Source organism: Annulohypoxylon truncatum (genome assembly GCF_022578515.1).
Source record: "Annulohypoxylon truncatum strain CBS 140777 unplaced genomic scaffold F4807scaffold_13, whole genome shotgun sequence".
NCBI lineage: Eukaryota > Fungi > Ascomycota > Sordariomycetes > Xylariales > Hypoxylaceae > Annulohypoxylon > Annulohypoxylon truncatum.
In genome coordinates this window covers 252,028-272,011 of record NW_025953799.1, presented here as the reverse complement: position 1 = coordinate 272,011, position 19,984 = coordinate 252,028, and the positions used below count along the sequence as shown (strand labels likewise).

General features: G+C 49.6%; 8 protein-coding genes across 8 annotated transcripts; 4 read left to right on the top strand and 4 right to left on the bottom strand.

Moving 5' to 3' along the window:
- Positions 1-180: 180 nt before the first annotated feature.
- F4807DRAFT_62297 (GTP-binding protein rab2) lies at positions 181-1,495 on the bottom strand. The gene is made up of 3 exons (XM_048003283.1): positions 1,439-1,495; positions 871-1,330; positions 181-695 (listed from the first exon to the last, which is right to left on the bottom strand). Exons 2-3 carry the CDS (start codon positions 1,156-1,158, stop codon positions 201-203), a joined length of 783 nt encoding a protein of 260 aa, XP_047854882.1. The 5' UTR covers positions 1,159-1,330; positions 1,439-1,495; the 3' UTR covers positions 181-200.
- Positions 1,496-2,637: 1,142 nt separating this feature from the next.
- F4807DRAFT_62193 (uncharacterized protein) lies at positions 2,638-5,331 on the top strand. The gene is made up of 2 exons (XM_048003281.1): positions 2,638-2,789; positions 2,853-5,331. The coding sequence occupies exons 1-2, from the start codon at positions 2,777-2,779 to the stop codon at positions 5,120-5,122; spliced, it is 2,283 nt and encodes a 760-aa protein (XP_047854881.1). The 5' UTR covers positions 2,638-2,776; the 3' UTR covers positions 5,123-5,331.
- Positions 5,249-6,742, top strand: F4807DRAFT_62010 (uncharacterized protein). The gene is made up of 3 exons (XM_048003279.1): positions 5,249-5,569; positions 5,623-5,670; positions 5,805-6,742. The coding sequence occupies exons 1-3, from the start codon at positions 5,374-5,376 to the stop codon at positions 6,218-6,220; spliced, it is 660 nt and encodes a 219-aa protein (XP_047854880.1). The 5' UTR covers positions 5,249-5,373; the 3' UTR covers positions 6,221-6,742.
- Positions 6,743-7,381: 639 nt separating this feature from the next.
- F4807DRAFT_423069 (uncharacterized protein) lies at positions 7,382-9,187 on the top strand. Its single transcript, XM_047997745.1, has 2 exons — positions 7,382-7,957; positions 8,031-9,187. The coding sequence occupies exons 1-2, from the start codon at positions 7,869-7,871 to the stop codon at positions 8,884-8,886; spliced, it is 945 nt and encodes a 314-aa protein (XP_047854879.1). The 5' UTR covers positions 7,382-7,868; the 3' UTR covers positions 8,887-9,187.
- On the bottom strand, positions 9,188-10,476 carry F4807DRAFT_423068 (uncharacterized protein). Its single transcript, XM_047997744.1, has 3 exons — positions 9,838-10,476; positions 9,657-9,749; positions 9,188-9,565 (listed from the first exon to the last, which is right to left on the bottom strand). The coding sequence occupies exons 1-3, from the start codon at positions 10,331-10,333 to the stop codon at positions 9,372-9,374; spliced, it is 783 nt and encodes a 260-aa protein (XP_047854878.1). The 5' UTR covers positions 10,334-10,476; the 3' UTR covers positions 9,188-9,371.
- F4807DRAFT_62059 (O-acetylhomoserine ami) lies at positions 10,464-12,785 on the bottom strand. The gene is made up of 6 exons (XM_048003280.1): positions 12,573-12,785; positions 12,379-12,514; positions 12,271-12,325; positions 12,127-12,210; positions 11,708-12,067; positions 10,464-11,645 (listed from the first exon to the last, which is right to left on the bottom strand). Exons 2-6 carry the CDS (start codon positions 12,426-12,428, stop codon positions 10,830-10,832), a joined length of 1,365 nt encoding a protein of 454 aa, XP_047854877.1. The 5' UTR covers positions 12,429-12,514; positions 12,573-12,785; the 3' UTR covers positions 10,464-10,829.
- A 1,072-nt stretch (positions 12,786-13,857) lies between these two features.
- Positions 13,858-14,518, bottom strand: F4807DRAFT_459731 (membrane-associating domain-containing protein; the record flags this gene model as incomplete). Its single annotated transcript, XM_048001410.1, has 3 exons — positions 13,858-14,177; positions 14,247-14,375; positions 14,434-14,518. The coding sequence occupies 3 exons, from the start codon at positions 14,516-14,518 to the stop codon at positions 13,858-13,860; spliced, it is 534 nt and encodes a 177-aa protein (XP_047854876.1).
- Positions 14,519-17,225: 2,707 nt separating this feature from the next.
- On the top strand, positions 17,226-19,683 carry F4807DRAFT_61944 (acetyl-CoA synthetase-like protein). Its single transcript, XM_048003278.1, has 3 exons — positions 17,226-17,824; positions 17,881-19,468; positions 19,527-19,683. Exons 1-3 carry the CDS (start codon positions 17,386-17,388, stop codon positions 19,630-19,632), a joined length of 2,133 nt encoding a protein of 710 aa, XP_047854875.1. The 5' UTR covers positions 17,226-17,385; the 3' UTR covers positions 19,633-19,683.
- Positions 19,684-19,984: the final 301 nt, after the last annotated feature.

Genomic DNA, 19,984 nt, shown 5'->3' with positions numbered 1-19,984 from the left:
CATGAGCTTTGATCCGATCTCTGTAGTTTCATCTTTCATCTCATGGGGCGTTGAATTCATCCAATCCGATCCAGTCCGGTTCGCGTTCCCAGTCCCAATCCCTAAAACATCCCGCAATCTCAAAATTTCAACTTCGACGTACGTAGCAAGCGTAGCGTAAAAAATATAAATAAAAATCAGTCAGTAGTTACTTAGTTATTTTAACAGCACCCGCCTAGAGCAGCCCCCCTACCCGCATCCGGGGATAACTTGACCTGCTTCCCAGCGGCGGACCCGGGCCCCTTGACGCCGGAGCGGCGGTCGTTGAGGTCGTACTTGCCGGCGTTGATGTTCTCGAAGATGCGCTCGGCGACGCGCATGAAGGCCTCCTCTACGTTCTCGCCCGACTTGGCCGAGGTCTCGACGTACTGCAGGACGCCGTTGCGGCGCGCCCACTCCTCGGCTTCCTGCTTCGTGACCTCGCGCTTGTTGTTGTTGTTGTTGTTGTTGTTGTTGTTGTTGTCGGGGGAATCGGGGGTGGGCTGCGCTTGGTCGAGCTTGTTGCCGACGAGGATGACGACGATGTCCGGGTCCGCGATCGCGCGAAGGTCGGAGAGCCAGTCGGTTACGTGGGCGAAGGTCGCCTTGCGCGTTATGTCGAAGACGAGGAGGGCACCCGAGGCGCCACGGAAGTAGGACCGCGTTACGGATTTGTACTAGGTAAAGGGAGTTGCGGTTAGTTACTTGCGGCGGCTTGCGCTGAAACCAGGGGGGGAGAGAACTCAAGGCGCGGCGCATGACCTCGACTTCGAAGATTATGTATGCTCTTAGGCTCGGCGAGCTAGTGTGCTGAGTGGTGTATAGTGTAGTCTAGTGTAGTGTAGGACATACCGTCTCCTGCCCTGCCGTATCCCACAGCGATAGCTTCATGTGTTTCTGCGGCGTGGTGTTGGCTCGCGGGGGTTCGGGGAGACCTCCGTTGGCCTTGGGCGCGGCGGCTGGTTTGGAGTGCGGCGGTCCGACCGGCACGATCCTCGACCCGAATTCGACGCCGATGGTGACATCGTGCTGCGGGCTGAAGCGCCCCTCGCAGAGCCGGATCGTGAGGGAGGATTTACCGCATCCCGAGTCGCCGATACATACGAGTTTGGCGATATAGTCCCAAGGCGGAGAAGACATCGGGATTAGTTAGGGAAGAAAGGTATCGAGGCGAGCGAGCGTGGAGGGCGGTGGCAGCGATCACGAGGGCCCTTGGGTAAAGGGGGGAGTGAAGAGCACCTAGGTAGAGGGTGGTGTCTTCGCTGGTAGGCGGCGTTTCTAATGCGACGATGATAAGCAAGCCTAAAGAGCTCTATCGTTCCGAATGAAGAGTTAGCTTTTAGGATATACAACTGCGAGGTTATGCTCATGTGATAGGTAGGCGAGGAGAGAGACGGCAGAGATAATTAGGATAAATTACCTTAGCAGTATAAGCTTGGGGACAAAGAAGCAAGTCGTGTAGACAGATGACGAAGAACGAGATACTACGTAAGTATCGAGGTCTCAGGTCAAGTCAAGTGGCACTTAACATTCGATGATGTCTGCCGGGTTCTGACCTGGGATCGGCCTAGGTACTTTTAAGACCGCCTGGAGTTAAAGCTCCCCTAGCCTCTAACCCCTAGTCTATCGATAAAAGCGCCTTAACTCAGGTACAATGGCTACCGGTACCCATTTACCCATATAAGGAAGTACCTAAGTATCCAAGGTTAACAGGGGTTTCTCCTATCACAGGCTACTAGCCGAGTGAGGCGAGCGTCGGTGTTTTGAGCAGCTGGCAGCGCCGATAGCGCCTGATTAAAGGTGGATGACCTCACCGAGTCAGACACCTGGTATTCTATGAGAGGCTCGTGACAATGTAACACCATATATCGACATCTGTTAAAGGGTCATAATAGAACTAATAAAACAAGCAAGATAACTAATGACTTTAATGGCTATTCTCCTTTTACTTTTCTTATCTATATCTTGGCACAAGATCCATCATTATATCTATTGGTGAGGTGGTGAAGCGACAAAGTGACGTACTGATTTCTAGGCCTATGAAGTACAATATCCTACTTGCTCTTAGGCAGCTATGCCTACTACGTTAACAGATGTACATTGGATATCCAAATATCCATATATCTTATCGTAGATAAGCCTTTTTGAATGTGCAAGAGCAGGGGTTCGTTAGGCTCACAATCACCAGTACATCCGCTATATCCACTAGAAACATCCACTTTGACCGCTTCCGTAACGCATTTACGCATCTACAGGCAGCCTCTCAAGTCCGGATAAGCAGGTACTTGTACCTACTAGTAACCTTAGCTGCATGTGAGCAATTCAAGAGTCATCCATCAATCCTCCATGTCCCATCCTTATCCTACGTGCATCCATACCTACATTCGTACATCCACTCTTCACAATTCAAAGCATTTCGACGACGGTTGTTGTTGTTGCTGTTGACACAACGACCTCCATTTAGCAACTTATCTTTTTAACGTATTCTTCTTTGAACTTCATTCTTCCCTGTTGCGGATTATTCAAAGTCGATTGTTCATCGTTTTTATGCTTCTTTTATTGGCGGGTAATCCGTCCCCCCATTTAACGTCCGGTTTACGGTTTTACGATTAGCAGTCAACTGTGTATGGTTTGCATCACCGTGCCGTCGTCACCGCTAGTGATTAATTTACTTTTCTCACATCCTACCTCATTCTCCCTAACTATCTTACCTCCTTCTTAACCTGCTGGAGTCTACCTCCTCCTGCGCCGACCGAACATGTTTTCTGAATGTAAGTTGGGCTCCTATACTCATTACGCCAGGAGCATTTCCAGTCTGACGCCTTAGCTCCTAGATGCCTCAAGGTTTTTAGCCCAGTCGCAGTCCCGATTATCTAACTTCGGCCAACCCGACAACAACGACACCTCGAACCGACCATCACAAGGAACACCAGGTCGTTTTGGCAGACATCCTTCCCGATCTTCGTATCAGACCCGGCTCGGAAATCCTTATCAGCCTGCTGGTTCTCGATTCGGAGGCTTCTCGCGATACAATGCTACTTCGGATGCCCCGCTCTTCCATAGTGCTTTGAACGAGTATCGGGAAGACGAAGACGACGACGATGCGAGGGAAGCTGCCGATCTCCGAGCCCTGCAACGATCTCGCCGAGTATTCGTCTCAAGTCGGCTGGAGGAAAGTTCGGCTTCCGAAGGCGATGGCCTCGGTGCGTCGTCCGGGCACAATGGGAGTGAGTCACATGGCAACATGTATTCCAGCGCTCGTCCCATAGGAGGAATCAAGAGCAGTTGGAACGGTGAATCAAGCTTCAAGGATAGGCATTTCAAGCGCGGCGACAGCGGCATGGCAAAAGAGCCAGATGGTTTGGGCAACAGGCGACAGGATTCAGGGAGCGATGAGGGTGGAAAGATGGTTGATATTGGTTTAGAGTCGACAGTGCTAGACAATGAGGTACCCGATGACCTCTTACAAGAGACCCCTACAGATTCGTCACCGCCCGCCTTCCAGCAGTTCAAGTCGGCCTCGGGTGGACCAAAAGGCCTAGCCGCCGGCAGGAGAGGTTCGAACTTAGAGTACGACCAACGCATGATGCGTCAGGCTATAGCGGAGGAGGATGAGGATGAGGAGGAAGAAGAACGAGCAGAAATCCCTGCACCAGCGCCCGCTCGAATGTATGGTGAGATATTTGTGCATGATCAGTTCTTCGCCTGGATTTACCTTATAGCCGTCGCATCCCTCCTCGCCACTTTCGTGCTAGTATGGTTGCATACATCTGTACCTAACAGGAAGATTGGCGACACTATCTACACGACCCTTCATTCTTCTTTCTACCTCCTGGCAGTGGATACCTTAGTTTCGATTATCGTCGCCTTGGTTTGGATGGCAGCACTGAGATCCTTTGTTCAGCCCTTAGCCCTACTTATTCTGCTAGGTGTTCCCATCGTTCTCGTCTCTTTCTCGTTATACCCGATGATCTCTAGTTTCCAAGGGCCAGACCATGGGTCGCGAGTACAGGACGTTGTCATGAGATGGGCAGCAGTTATTCCAGGTATCTGCTCCGTCGTCTGGGTATGGCTATTATATAAGGGGCGTCATGAGATACAGAGAGCGATAGACATACTGGACTTCTCGAGCCGCATTCTCGCTGCCAACCCAGCACTTGTGCTTCTCGGACTTGGTTCGTTAGGCTTCGTTGTTGGATGGACGTGGATATGGCTGTGGATGTTCACCAGGATCTTCCTCGGCGGTTACTTCTCCAAGTCTATCTCGGCCTTCGTCATCGGTACTGCGACTTGGTGGCTCGCGGTATTCTTTTTCCTCATGTACGTCTGGACCCTTTCCGTCATGAGTGGTGTTGTTCGCGCCACGACGGGGGGTACCGTATCAAACTGGTACTTCTTCCGCAATAACCAATCGCCTGCAACATCCAACGCGATCGTCAAAGGCGCATTAGGACACTCCACAACCACGGTATTTGGTACGATATGTGCCTCTACACTTCTGTCACTGGCGGTTCGGGTTCCCATATTGATCCTACCTCGTCGTATCTCGAGTATATTCGAGTTCATAGGATGGCGACTGGCTCCCCGTCCAGTGTCTGTTTTAACTAACCCCCTGGCGCTGACGTATGCGTCGATTCACTCGTTACCCCTGATGGAGTCAGCATCACAACTTAGTAGGATCCAGTTTCTAGCTACAGGGCCGACTACGACTCTTACACCGAGCGCATTCTCCCGTCGCGGACAGTCAACGGCATCGTTAATGCCCTACCGAATGGCGAAGATGCTCCTCCATGCCGCCCGGTTCGTTATGTCGACAGCACTAGGGTTTGCGGCATGGGTTATGACTGCACGGCAGCTGCAGATCCAACTTCCAGATGGTCCTGGTATCAGGGGAAGCGCATATGCGTACGTTGTGGGTATGGTGGCTAGCATGATCGGTTGGGGTGTGTTAGGGGCTATGGAAGGTATTCTATCCGGCATTCTCGACGGTGTGCTCATATGCTATGCTAGCGAAAGGCGGCTAGGTAGTGAGCGAGCCACCTACTGCATTGAGGCGGCTAGACTCTTCGAGGAGAGGCGATATGATGAGAGGGATATGGTTTGATAACCTTCTTTTTTTTCTTCAACTACAGTTTACGCATTGCACTTTTAGCCTCGGCGTTTTGCGTCTAGGCCGCCAAAGACGGTGGATAGGAGTCTCGAGATTGGACAGGACAGCTTAGATTAGGTGTATTGAAACGAAACTTTTCACAGCATAAGCAGTACTTCCAATGGTGGCATATTGAGTTTGCACTGATCCCACAGAACGGGAGGGCTAAAAGTCTGCAGATATAAGATGGGTGCCCTAAGCACGCGATGTCTGTTCGTTTTTCGAGTCTAGCGGGGAGAAACACATTTTATATTTCCCACTTGGAATTCCAGACAGTCTTTCTCGCTTTTGTCATCATGGCTACACAAGAAGACAAGCCCGCCGAAGGCACCCAAGCCTCCGACTCGAAAGTCGCTGACGGCCCCGAAGGAGATGAGGAATGGGATAGCATCGAGCTTCCAGGTACATAACATCTTATAGCTTCAAAGCAGATGTCAAGTGCTAACCGGTATCAGATCCAGACACTGAATGGGAGCAGGTCTACAAGTGCGCAGCTGATCCTCGTAAGATATTCCCCTTCGCCCAATTTATCTACCCCATTCTCCTGGTGGGCTCATCGTCTACCTCTCATTTTATAGACGCCGTTGTGAGCGGTCAGTCTATGCCTGACCTAGGCGGCTAACTCGATAACTCCTAGATGCCATCGACTACTACCAGGACGAAGGCCTCGTCGAGAAGCCGATCGAGGACGGTTGGACTAGCGTAACCCAGATCCCAGAGGAACTCCGGAGGGAGAAGAAGGGGGAGAAAGTCTTGTCTACGCTGAACCTTGCCGGCAATCTTGCTGGCCTCAGGGCTAAGACTAGGAGGCGTCTCGCTAGGCAGAGAAATGTGAAGGAGGGTTCGCACCAGACGACGACGGCGGCGGCGGCGGCGGCGGCTCCTCAGTGCTCGACTAAAGACAGCGCTACAGCGGCTGGTGCCGGTGATGTCGTCGACGAGCCTGCTCCGGTTACAACTACGACTACAACTACGATTACGACTGCTGCTGCCGCTGTCGCTGCCGGTACCGAATCGCTAGTCAATGGATGGATACGTGCCGCATTTTCCTAGTGACCGCCTCCCTCTAGCTTTCCGGATGACACGCGATAGGACGTTAAGTGATATGGCCTATGGGAATTCCGGATTTTTCAAGAGTCGGAGGTTTCAAGAGACTATCTGAATACACATAAATCTCTCCCAATATCTATATGTTTCCTTACCCGGGACAATAAGGCTTGCTCATAAGTCCCCCTGAAAGCCACCTTGATAAATCAGAACGCGTAGGGGAGGAGACATCTACACTCACTTTAGCTCTCTGGGGATAAGATTATGATAAACTTAGCAATAGTAAAAGCTAACTTTGATCTATCAAAATCGTATTTCTGCAATTGTTTAAGAATTTGGACCTTTTGAGTTTATATTTCTAGTTTAGTTGATCAACAGCTTTGCCTTCCATTTCGGACTGGCTACATATTAGTTAACGACAATGAAGCTATTGGAGCCTACTTATGTATGTACCCGTCTTCCCGCTTTGCTCTGGTGGTATGAGATGGTTACTTCATTCAGATATTAAAGAACACTAGTCACATCCATAATTCAGATATATCTGTGTAAAATCCGACCTAGTTTATTTCGATCGGTTTATTATGGTTACATACCTGATCTACCCAAGAGATATGTACCTAAGTGATGCCCGACTGAGCCATTTAAGATAATGTGTGTAGGCACAATTACATGTACCTCGGAATGTATGTTGTGCACCGATATTGAGTCTAAGTATAGAATAGTACCTAGTGGCAATCTTTACTCCCCCTGTTTTCTAAACACCTCTAGACCTCTTAGTAGTACGCCACGTGAGGAAGATCCAAGCCATCCAATTCGTAAGCCATCGGGCACGGTTAGAACAGAATGTCAAATTATACCACTAGCACTGGGAAATGTCGTCAGCACCGGCGTCCAGATCTCCCGGAGTTTAAGACAGGAGATGTAGTATGTGTACAGCTCCGCCACGATATTTGTAACTCATGATTGGTTACAAGTTGAGGACTCCAGCAGTGGGGTCGAATGTCACTTTCAGTTACAGCTGTAACACGAAGGCAAACTGCTACTTCCAGGTTTCTAGTGGAATCTTAATCAATGCGTACATCCGCCTGTACATGATCGGGCTTGGAGATGCCGAAACTTTGGTATGCAGATATGCAACTGATGACTGGTAAGAGAGGCGGTGCTTTCCATTCAAGTCAGGTTGTACAATAGCTTGTTTGTACCTTACGTATTGCACATGTGTCCCTTCCTCGAATCATCTATCCGTAGTAGAATCTAGAAGGCCGTTTCTAGTCTTTGAACAGGAACAAGCAGCAGTAGCCACCCATCATGCAGTAGGCTATTTAGAAGCTACACATATTTAAATCGCAATAGAAGGACCCTGCATCTTGTCACCTACTTCTCTCACACATATATTGAACCTAAATATCTCTCTACATATCTGTTCAACCTATCAGATACTTTAATTCCTTGGTCCTTTTTCTAGACTGGCACAGAACCCCTCCTTGCCACAGAGGACCCCGCCCTTTTCGCTCCAGTTAACAAGAGTTAACAAGACCTACATACAAGCCGACCCATCAGTCGATTACTCTATCCCTACCTCATTTCGATAAATCGATATCACAACACCGTATCATATCTCATCACATTACATCGCCAAGTAAAATCTGTACGTATGGCAGATTTCGCGCCACCTACGGGCCCGCCGCCCCCTAAGGTACCAGCTGGTTGGGTCGCCCGCTGGAACGACCAGTACAGTGAATGGTAAGTTCTGAATTTCCGCACTTCCTCTTCTATCTACCCCATCCATTTCACCATCTAACCTCATCTTATTTAGGTTCTACGTCAACTCATATACCAAGAAGTCGCAATGGGAGAAACCCACCGAGCCTGCCCTCGATCCGAACGGTCCAGACGGCATGCCCCCAGGCCCTCCTCCGGGATACTCCCCCGGTTCCGGTCCCACACCTAGCGATTCCAAGTCTGCGACCGGGCACAACAACCCCTTCATCAACGAGTCCACGAAACCCGGCTCCAGCACTCACGTTGACGAGGACGCCGACGCGCGATTAGCGCGGCAGCTGCAAGAGGAAGAGAACGCCCGTAGTATGGGAGGAGGCACTGCGTCATCGTACGCTAGCACCCCGGTGCCGGGCCAGGGTTACTCGTCTTATCCAGATCAACTGCCCACGCGAGGTTCTGGCAGCGGGACTACCGACAAGGCAAAGGGCCTTCTAGGGAAGTTCTTCGGCAATAAGAACAAGCAGCACGGCGCGGGCGGATATGGTGGAGGATACGGCGGCGGATACCCCGGACAGCAATACCCTCCCCAGCAACAGTACGGCGGCTACGGCACACCCCCGCCACAGCAGGGCTATTACCAAAGCCCCCCGCCTCAGGGCCAGTACGGAGGATACGGCGCACCTCCACCGCAGCAGTATGGCGGGTATGGAGGTTACCCTCCGCAAAACCAGGGCGGGTACTACGGCCAACAAGCCCCGCCTAAGAAGTCCGGCGGTATGGGTGCTGCCGGAGGAGCGGCGCTGGGTCTGGGCGCTGGTTTGATCGGAGGTGCGTTGATCACCGATGCGATTGAAGACCACGAACAGGACGCATACCAGGATGGTTACCAGGATGGGCAGGACAATGACTATGGCGGTGGTGGCGACGACTTTGGTGGTGGTGATTTCTAAGGTTCTCTAGGACCGACTGAGATTATGGGAATATGGCATTTGTGATTCTAGGGCTGTGTTTATATCGCAATGTGTTTTTAACCTTTACACCCGTATGCATACTTCTCAGAGATATGGGAAGGGGAGAAGGAGAATGAACAGGTTAGACTGGAGATTCAAGAAAGGAAGCAATAAGCAATAAGCATGCATACGTTGAATTATGAATGATACGAGCCAGAACCGGCAATATAAATGGGATGAGAAATAAATAAGAAAAAGCAGACGGATGTATGTAAAACGTGAAATTTCGGCTTGTCTAGCATGTGCAATATAGTTCCATTTGTTACTTCGTCATTTATGTGAATATTGTAAATCTGACGACCGTCTTGTACGGAGATTGTCAGCAGAAAGGTAGGGATTAGAACCAATTGTTCGTCTATCTCATGCTCTTCTATAACCTGGAGGTGGTTGTGTATTCTATACTCTTTAAGTTATTGTTTCATGGTCTACCTCTTCCCACCTTTCTTTCCGCCACCACTAGACGATTCGCCCTCGCTCTTGCTGCCCTGTCCCGCTAGGAACGCGGCCATGTCGAAGTTGCCCATGGGGTTGGCGCCGGCTTGCTGGCCCCCGCCCATCAAGCTGTTCATCGGGTTGTTCTTCTGCTGCTCCTCGAACTCGGCGCGCATCTCGGGATCCACTAGAGGGTCGTTGTGTTAGAAAGTTACTCACGTACACACGGGTGAAAGGAGTGGATGGATATGAGGACGTAGAAGAAGGGCTGAACTTACTATTATCGATCAACTTCGGCACGCCGAGGAACAACACCATGCTGACTAGGCCCATGAGGATCATGGGGTTCTTGAGGATGCCGAAGATGGAGACTAGGTCACGAAAATTAGTTACCAGTTCAGCCCCTCGTGTATACATTCATAGGGTTGGACGAAAGAGAGGAAAAAGACGAAAACTCACAAGACCCCCTCTCAATATAATACTCCTTCGGCCCCAGCACCCTGACAGGGAACCTTCCGTACTCGCCGCCGCTGCGCGGCGCCTCCGCGCCCTTGTTATCCCAATCGTTGCCGCGGTACGTCTCCCAAGCCCGTACCAGGAGCCCCGTCCAAGCCTCTTTCTTCTCTCCTCCTCCGGCTTTACCCGCGAACACGTCGACGCGCAAGGGAGCGAAGGCGTGCGTCCCGCAGTGCACGTCCGCGAGGTAGGACCCGGGCGTCACGTTCCGGAAGGCGAAGGCGTTGGCCGCGGATAAAGGTGCGGTGTACGTCTGCTGCAGCGAGGAGAGCGTGGCGTGTGTTGAGGGCGGCAGGGCGTTCGGGTTCGGGAGAGCGGGCGAGGAGGGGATCCAGAGCGTGAAGGTTGTTTGCTGCTGGGACTGGGGAGAGCCGGAGGTGGCGGAGGCGGAGGTTAGGGAGAGGGCGCTTAGGAGCGCGGTTACGAGGGTGGTGCGCATCGTTTTTTCTTTCTTTTCCCCTTCTCGTGGGGGTTTCGGGGGTGATTGTGAGGATGTGGGTAGCTTGTAAGGTGTTCAATGGTGGTTTGAAGCTATGATGGTATATTGTAGAGTTGAAGTTACATAGACGTATGCAATAATTATGTGGGACCAGCTAGCGATTGGTCTTGGCATCAGCTATGCAGCTGGAAGGCACGTCCCAGGATGTGTTATGTTGGCTTCAAATAGGTAGAATCTTGAAGTGTATAAATTATGTAATTATCTCAACCTATTTCTACCTACTATATAGGTAAGTAGGTATTTTGCACATTGCAAAGTCTGTAGAATTATAGTGTTCTTATTGGATTAGGCTTGTTGTACGTTTCTCTAGCTTTCAATTATTAAAGCAAGGGGTTGATGGATCTCAAATCAGATAAGGCGTGAGTCTTAGGGGACTAACTACATTGCTACGGGTATAATCATATGCATAAAAATGCATATCAAGGGATGGGAATTCTTAGACCACTGTTGGTGCCGCTTCTTCCTTCTTATCCGCTCCTGAGCTTCCCTGCCCATCGGTGGTCGCAGCGGCAGCTTTCTTGAAAGATTGCTCGAAGTCAGCAATGATGTCGTCAATGTGTTCCGTACCAACGGAAATACGGATCAGATCCTCGGTTACGCCAGAGTCGATCTTCTCTTCGTCTGATAATTGCTCATGCGTCGTGGTCCACGGGTGAATAGCCAATGTCTTGGAGTCACCTACGTTGGCCAGGTTGGAGATCAGCTTGAACCCGTCAACGATCTGGCTACCAGCCGCACCACCGCCCTTGACGCCAAAGCTCAAAACACCACCATATCCCCTCTTCAGATATTTCTTAGCCAATTCGTGGCTGGGATGATCTTCTAGTCCGAGATACGACACCCAGCTCACGTACGGGCTAGCCTGTAGCCACTTTGCAAGCGCAAGGGCGTTCTGCGCATGCCTCTCGGCTCTCAAGCTAAGCGTCTCGAGACCAAGAAGGAGTTGTTGCGCCGCGAAAGGGTTCAAAGAAGCGCCAAGATCACGTAGAATCTCGACTCTCGCACGAATGATAAATGCAAGGGTACCGAAGGTCTCCCAGAAATTCAAACCGTGGTAACCTGCTGACGGCTTAACAAATTGGGGAAACCGGGCGGCGTTTTCGCCCCATTTGAATTTTCCACTGTCGACGATAACACCAGCAATTGTCGTTCCGTGACCACCGATCCATTTGGTCGCAGAGTGTACTACGATGTCCGCTCCGTGGTCGATGGGCCTGACGAAGTAGCCGCCCGCTCCGAATGTGTTATCGACCTGTTCAGATTAATAATGGTACTCTTATTTTATGTCACCGAGAAGGCACTCCAGCTACCTACCACGACAGGAACACCCTTTGCGTGTGCAATTTTAGCAATGGCTTCAAAGTCCGGCACGTTATATCGCGGGTTGCCAATGCTCTCGAGGTATACGGCTTTGGTCCTGTCATCGATGGCTGCTGCAAAGTCCTCGGGTTTATCACCCTTGATGAACTTGGTATGAATCCCGAACCGCGGCAGGAGAACCTTGAGCTGGTTATAAGTGCCACCGTAAAGGTTGCTCGTTGAAATAATGTTGTCGCCAACTTCTGCGAGAGCAGAGATGGCAATGAATTGAGCAGCTTGGCCAGACGCAGTTGCCAGACCTGCAGCACCACCTTCTAGGGCGGCAATTCGTTTCTCGAAGACATCAGTCGTCGGCTATTCGAAATGGGTTAGCATTGGCTTATATATGCTGAGAGCGGATGGTTTCTACTCACGTTCATAATACGACTGTAGATGTTGCCATTCTCCTTGAGAGAGAACAGTCTAGCACCGTGTGCCGAGTCATTGAACGCGAAGCTCTAGTGGTCGAGATTAGTCCATTGTACGTATACCTTGTACGAACTTCTAGGTGAACTAACGGTAGAGGCATATATAGGAACGGCGCGCGCATTGGTAGCTGGATCTATCTGCTGGCTACACAATGGTTAGCATCGAATGTTTCAGATCTCATATGGTATCATCCATACCCCGCATGGAGCTGCAGAGTCTCGAAGTTTTTGCTCAATTCCTCTGCCATTGCGACTGGCCTGGGTTACGGTCTAGTATAATCAAAGGTTTTGCGTATCAGGGAAACAAACAAGTGAGCGAGGAATAAATGGATGAGTAAGTCGTATGATCCGGATATAACGAAATATTTGAGTTCACAAGCTACCTAGGCAATGGCTTTACTCAGCTCTACGGAAGCACGGCTACTTGAATCTTATAGGTATTTCCCCGTCGCAAAGGGCCTTCCGATAATGGGATTTGGCGTTCGAGTTAATACTCACTTTCAAGCCCCTGTTTGGGGTACTGTGGAGTAGGGACACCAAGCACGCCATCGACCATCTTCGATAGGCTTGCCTTGTAAGGATTTTACGTCCAATAGGAAAAGGGACAAGACAGAATGCAACGGATAGCTACTGCTTTGGTAGCTATTCTAGCTCTCTTAGCGAGACGTTGGTTTAGGAAGCCGCTCATATCGAAGGGAACTTGGACGGATCTCGCTTAATTGACTAATGTCAGAGGTTAATTCTCAACATCTAGCGTATCTTGTTCCCCTTACATATGGCATTTGAGAGATCCATGAGATAACTCAAAGTCATATAGCTACTGATTTTGGGTTACACGCATAGTCAATGCTTATGAATTAATATATACGAGCTCTGGTTAACGAATATGGAATAATCGCGGGGGAATGCCATTGGATCTTAGAAAACCATTAGAGCTGAGAGGGCGTTGGCGGGGTAAGCGAATACATCATCCCACGGCCGTATGGCGACAGAGTCTAAGTACCCACCCAACCGGTAGATTGTGTATCACACCTATACCAAACTGTCGGAATCTGCAGCAAAGTTACCGAAGATTCAAGGTCACTGATTTGGGATCTATTAGTGCGAGACTTGCCGACATCGCTCGACGTCTTAACTTCCAACGTTTATCTAATTCACGACGAATAGGACACGATAGCTGCGCTGACGTCAAACAATGGTGGTATATTGGATTTAGTTCGTCCCGCCTTCGTGAAATAAGAGAGCACTACCGAATCGCTTTTCCCCTAGTCGAGGTATAACTATTACTCTGTTCGAAAGTATCGCATCCCAATAAAACTCCTAAACTGCGCCCTTTCTCCCCAATTCCGTGAACTCGTGGATCTTGTACCGGACGGCTAGTCATCTAGACGAAGCCTTGAATATCCGGCTCTCACGCTCGTTACTACCGTCCCTTTCCTCCCAAGTTTTGTAGTCCCAGTGATTGGGGGACCGGTTCGTTGAAGAAGAAGAAGATTATGATGGGAGCCTAGCTTTTGCCCAGTTGCAAATACACCTTATCCCAACTCCCCGCTACCGGCGCTGGCACCGTCTGATAATCAAGCGACGGCCGGTACGGCGACAACGGGATATCGGTGTACCTAGTGTGCCCAGGGGACAGCCAACCGACGCCCGCAGCGACGCTCATCCGGCTCACGCTTAGGCGGCCTGGGGGGCCTCCTTCATCGGGGGCACGCTTAAAGGGCCCTTGCTGCTGCCGGCGCCATTGCGGCGCAGCTTCGGGAGCGGGAGCGAAAGCCCTAAACCCGACTTCGACACCTCCTTTCCCACGAGGATGGCGGAGGCGGTCCAGAGCAGGAACTCCATGGCGCCGAAGGCGATGCTGGCCTGCGCGGCGCCGCACACGGAGCCCCGGCAGAAGAGCAGGCGCGACATGAAGACGGAGAGCGCGATGAAGCCCGCGAAGTAGAAGAGCGCGTTGCTGGCCTCGAGGCCCATGGCTACGAGTTGGTGGGACACTAGGGGGGATGTGAGTAGGTGGGTTTTTCCGCTGAGGGGAAGGGAGAAAGAGAAGCGGGGGGGCTTACACTTGGGGACGAATCGTGGTGTTAGTTCGAGGTATAGGACTGATATGATCGTGAAGATCGATACGGCTAGCAGCCAGTTGATCTGGGAAGGAGATGAGGTTAAGGTGTCCACGTTGTACCAGTGGGCGACTTGTTAAGACTCATGTTAGTTTCATGTTCAGTTCTCGTGGACATTGATAGAACATACCATAGGCTGTAAGTCCCATAACGACGACGGCGAAGACTACCTGCGCGGCTCGAAGGCCGAGGATGATGAAGCTTGAGGAAACCATGTTGGCGGCAGGGAATCGGGGTGTACGGTTGGGAAAGCGAGCGTCACGGTGCGTAGTAGTCATATAAAATACACTATTGTTTATACGACTTGTAAATAGGGAGCGACAACGGCGGTAAAATGTAGAAGAAGATTCAATATCCCAAAGAACGGAAAGAAGAGCACCAGGCACGTCGCAGACAGATTAGACAGAACGGATATTGTAGTTTAAAGAGGGAAGATCGAAAAGGAGAAGAATTAAGAATCAAAAACAGGAAATGCTACCTATTACCGGACGGTTCATGCGAGAAAACTCACGGGGGGTATCACTGGCTAATTATCAAAAAACAGATTTCATCAGGGTGAAAGGCGATCGCGTGGTGCGTAACGCAGTCGCACCGGGGCTCTGATCGCCCACAGCGATGCGATGCCCTTGAGACCCTTGAGACCATCTGAAACAAGCAACGATCAGGGGTTGCGGTGCGATGGCTTTATGCGCCGGCCGCATTTGAGAATTCCGAAAAGGGGAGCGGAACGTCCAGCCCAGGCCAATGATCTCGCAGCCATCTGCCGGGCCCGGTCCCACAGGGGGGTTCGCTATGCACAGAAGGGGACTTTGATACTTTGGTGCGTGGACAAGCTTTTTCTTAGATGTTTGGGGATTCTTGGGGCCGTTGAAAGATGAGAGATCCGAAAACCACATGTTTCTTTCGAGTTTTGGGTCTTTGCGAGAAGATCACTTCTATTTTGAATTGACACTTCATGATGAGAAATATATATGTAATTTTTTCGTATCTTGTGTTGAGAATGAATATTTCTACGGATTCAAATATCTCTTCATTTTTGAGGACATCCAGGCCCTGCTTATGTTGGCGGCAAGACACGAATTAGTAGCTAGGGGTATGGAACATGCCGTCGAGCGCCTACATAGTACATGCGGACGCTTACACACGCAAAAGCCTGCGTGATACATTCGTGGATACAAGCGCCCAACCGCCAATATGTATGTATCCACCCGCCTAGGCCTGAATATTGTTTCCATGTATGTACTCCTCCTATCTAGATGATAATAATATTAGCTAGAAACCGATGGTGACGAAGAAATTCAAGGAAGTGATTCAGAGATGGAAACAGAGATCGTGGGGATTGAGCCAAAAATAACTAATTGTTTTAGAAACAAGCCCGGAATCTTGTATCAGAGATGGTTCTGAAGTCTTAAAGCCATCTTGGCTACAAGAGCCAAGTCGTCTCGAGGTTGACATCATACACGGCCAAGAAAGCATTTGTACGCGATCAGACCTGGGGAACATGTGCTATGTAAGAAGAGAAAACTAATGCGGAAACGGGTTAGTGAAGAATGCAGCTATTCCGGGGCACTTAAAAGTGCTCTTTGAAATGGCCGGCCTAGACCAATGCCCCAAATTATGTTGGTCCCGAAGAACTGTGACCGCTCCGAGCGACCGTTCCGAACGGAAGTTTTATTAAAGGTCACACATAAGAGACCGACTCCGACGCACATATATAGGTATGTATGTACGCCCGTCTCCTGATACGATGGATTTGCATTTATATCTATCTGCTAAATGACGTTTTGCGAAGTAGGGGAATCTGGTCTAAGTAGAAGTGAAGGCCATGCTCGTTATTGCGATGAGTTATCGTGGCCTTTAGACTCTTATCAAATTTGACAATGCCTTCTAAGCCATTCCTGCTTCTAGGTTCTGATTATACTGACGATATAATCGTTAAGAAATCGAACGATCTTGCATGTACCTATGCCATGATTTCGGCGTTGAAGCTAGAAACACCGAGTCATTATCGGGTTGACACCTGTTCTCATTGACCGGAAACATTCGCTTAATCGCCTGACGATGAGTTAGATACCTAGGCAATCCTTCGGAAAAGAGTTACGACAACGGAAGGCCTCTTCGGATGTGAGCGCCGCGTGTCGGCCACGTATAATGAATCATTCTTGAGCTAGATGCCAAGTTCGGAAGGATTGAATTGTTGAGATTCCATATCGTACGTTTGAGTTACCGAAACGGTTAACAGTTAAACTCCGAGGCCTTCAGCATCCGGCTCAGCCACCTCTGCTTTTGTTCGACAAAGCAAGGCGAAAGCGAATGAAGCGAAAACCGCCAAATTACATGCAGGAAGCTGACGTTTATGTAAGCTCCTGTACGCTTATGTTGTACCTAGACTCCTGTAGGTTGATAAGAGTGACGTATTTTAAAGCATCTTTCACTTATATTGCTCCTTCCGACCAATCAGATCAATGATTTTGAAACCCCATAGTACGCTATTGCTCCGAGGTTCACGTAGCGACAAATCATATTCATTCGTTCTTTCCAAGTTGAACCCAAACCTCGGCTCAGCCAAACGAGTCCCTTGGCAATTTCGTGCATCGTTGGAAAAAGAAGCAAGAACATGTGCTGCGCACTCGACTAGCTTTATTCAACCATTGCTTATCCAGATCCTTAAAGAGTGGATAGGTGCGCAATGTTTTCAGTCTCGGGTGATTTTGTTTCCCTCTCGAAGTTTACATATGTTATTTCCAAGGTTGACAGGTTGATGTTTCCTTCTCCAGATATATCAAAGTTTAAGAGCTCTTAGAGCACTCCACACCTCGGTATCTATCATCCATACTAAGTGGGTCGCAGTTGCGGAAGTACACAAGCTTTAGAATAAAGATCGCGACTCGAGAGTAATAACTTAAACTTTCCCCCCTTACGTCGCTTTCTTTCATACATATCTCATATCTCAACTGCCGTTGGAAACCTGTTGCACCCAACCAATCCAATTGCAGCTGCAGCTTCGCCTCCAACATTCGATACACACACACTCTTACTACCCTTGACCCAATTATCCGGAACATTCGCCAAGTACATAACGATGGGAGGAATTGGCACTGATCAGCAGACTCTTGCCTATATTAAAGAATTATCGAAACCGCCGCCTCCGGGCTCACCTTACGCTTTACCTATCCCCGGTACGGAACGTGAGGGAAGAACTCCTATTTATAGGCATTTTAAATTCACCGACAAGCCTCTACTCGAAACTTACAATCCCGAGCTTCGCACATTTTACGATCTGTTCCAGGATGCTGTAAAGCGATTTCCCGACAACAAATGCCTTGGTACGCGACCCTGGAACCCGGCTACTAAGTCCTGGGAGAATCACTTTGTCTGGCAGACGTACACCGAAGTTGCCGCACGAAGCAAAAACTTGGGTTCCGGTATATACGAGCTACATCGTCGCATTGGAGTTCCTCCCAGCGGCAGCCATGGCGTTGGTATTTGGAGTCAGAATAGAGCCGAATGGCAGATTACAGGTAAGGACCTATTCTGATCGGAATAAACGCGACTTGCTAACTTGCCTAATATTCAGATCTTGGATTGACTTCGCAATCGCTCTTCTCCGTCTCGCTTTACGAAACCCTAGGTCCCGATGCTTCCGAATACATTATCAAACATTCCGAACTCTCATGCGTAATTTCTTCACTACCTCATATCCCAACCCTTCTCGCCCTTGCGCCTCGAATACCTCACCTGAAATTAATTATTTCTATGGACCCTCTAGACTCTGGCGAGCCAGAGGGATACTCCAAATTGGCGATGCTGAATGGTATCGCTGCTCAGCACGGCGTTCAGATATGGTCTCTACAGGATGTCGAGGAACTCGGAGCGAAGGTTGCCCACCCCCCGCGACCTCCTCGTCCGGAAGACATCCTCACTATCAACTATACGTCCGGCACTACCGGCGATCCCAAAGGCGTGATGCTTACTCACTCCAACTGCGTTGCAGCTGTTGCAAGTGCTCGCTCCAGCGGGTCTTACTCCGAAAGAGATGTCACATTCTCGTACCTACCCCTTGCTCACATCTACGGGCGAATGATTGACCAATGTGCCGTGACTACGGGTTGCGCCGTTGGATATTTCCATGGAGATATGCTGGGTGTTGTTGACGACATGAAGCTCCTAAGACCTACCGGGTTTGTCTCGGTACCTCGTCTGTTCAACCGCATCGCCATGGCTATCCGATCCCAGAGCGTCGAAGCGGATGGTGTGAAGGGTGCTCTATCGCGGAGAGCGATAGATGCGAAGAAGGCCAGCATGAAACTGCCACCTGGCCAGGCGCACAACAAGCATTTCCTCTACGACAGGATATGGACACCTAAGGTACGAGCCGCCGTTGGCTTGGATCGGTGTCGTTCTATGGTGAGCGGAAGTGCGCAGCTCGATCCTAACGTTCACGAGTTCCTTCGGGCAGCCCTGGGAAATTATTTCTGCCAAGGTTATGGTCTTACGGAATCATACGCCGCGGCATCTTTCCAGCTCGATGGCGACTTTTCGGTTGGTAACGTGGGTGGCCCTATGCCCGGCATAGAAGTATGTCTAGAATCCCAACCGGATCTCGAATATCTGGTTACAGACAAGCCCAGGCCACGGGGTGAGCTGTTATTGCGAGGACCATACATTTTCAGTGGATACCTGAAGAACGAGGAAGAGACCAAGAAAGCCTTGGAGCCTGACGGATGGTTCCACACGGGTGATATCGCCGAGATCGACGAAGTAGGTCGAATCAAGATCATCGACCGTAAGAAGAACGTCCTCAAACTGTCTCAAGGAGAATACATCTCTCCCGAGCGAATCGAGAATGTGTTCATGGGTAGCTCGCCTTTGATTGCCACCGCCTTTGTCCACGGTGAACCTAGCCAATCAACGCTAGTTGGTATTTTCGGCATAGATCCGGCTACGTTCGGACCATTCGCTGGCAAGGTACTGAAGAAGACTATAGAGGCCGGGGACATCGACAGCATTAAGGCTGTCGCTAAAGATCCTCGAGTGGTGAAGGCGTTTGTTAAGCATCTGGAGGAGATTGCCAAGAAGTATAAGTTCAACGGCTACGAGCGTGTACGCAACTGTCTTCTAGCAGTCGAGCCCTTTACCGTGGAGAACGAGCTCCTAACACCAACGTAAGTTTTATACCGATTTCCAACTCATCCATATTTCTGCTAACATAAACGGTCGTAGTCTGAAGCTCAAGAGACCGCAGACGGTAAGGAAGTTCCGGGCTGATATCGATCGGATGTATGATGAAATCAACTCAGAGACCGCAAACGTCAAAGCAAGACTATAATTCGGTAATCGAGTTTGTATAGGGTACAAGCTGTATATTCTGGTTCACTTTGTGTATAACACCGATGGCGCTGAGCCAACTTAAATAATAATGCATTGTTGCTTAATGTTTTAACATCATTGATGGTTTGATGGTTATGGTTACTTCGTTATAAGAAGTGAGGTTTCGTCGATTGTTGTAACTTTTCACTTTATACACACGTTTCGTTAATTGCATTACTTTGTGATTCGAACCGATCCGATTTATTTTTTAAAAATAACGATTTTTTATTTAAAAATATTTAATGTAAAAAATTTAAATAAAAAATTTATTATAAATATTTAATATTTAATATTTAAAATAAATAATATAA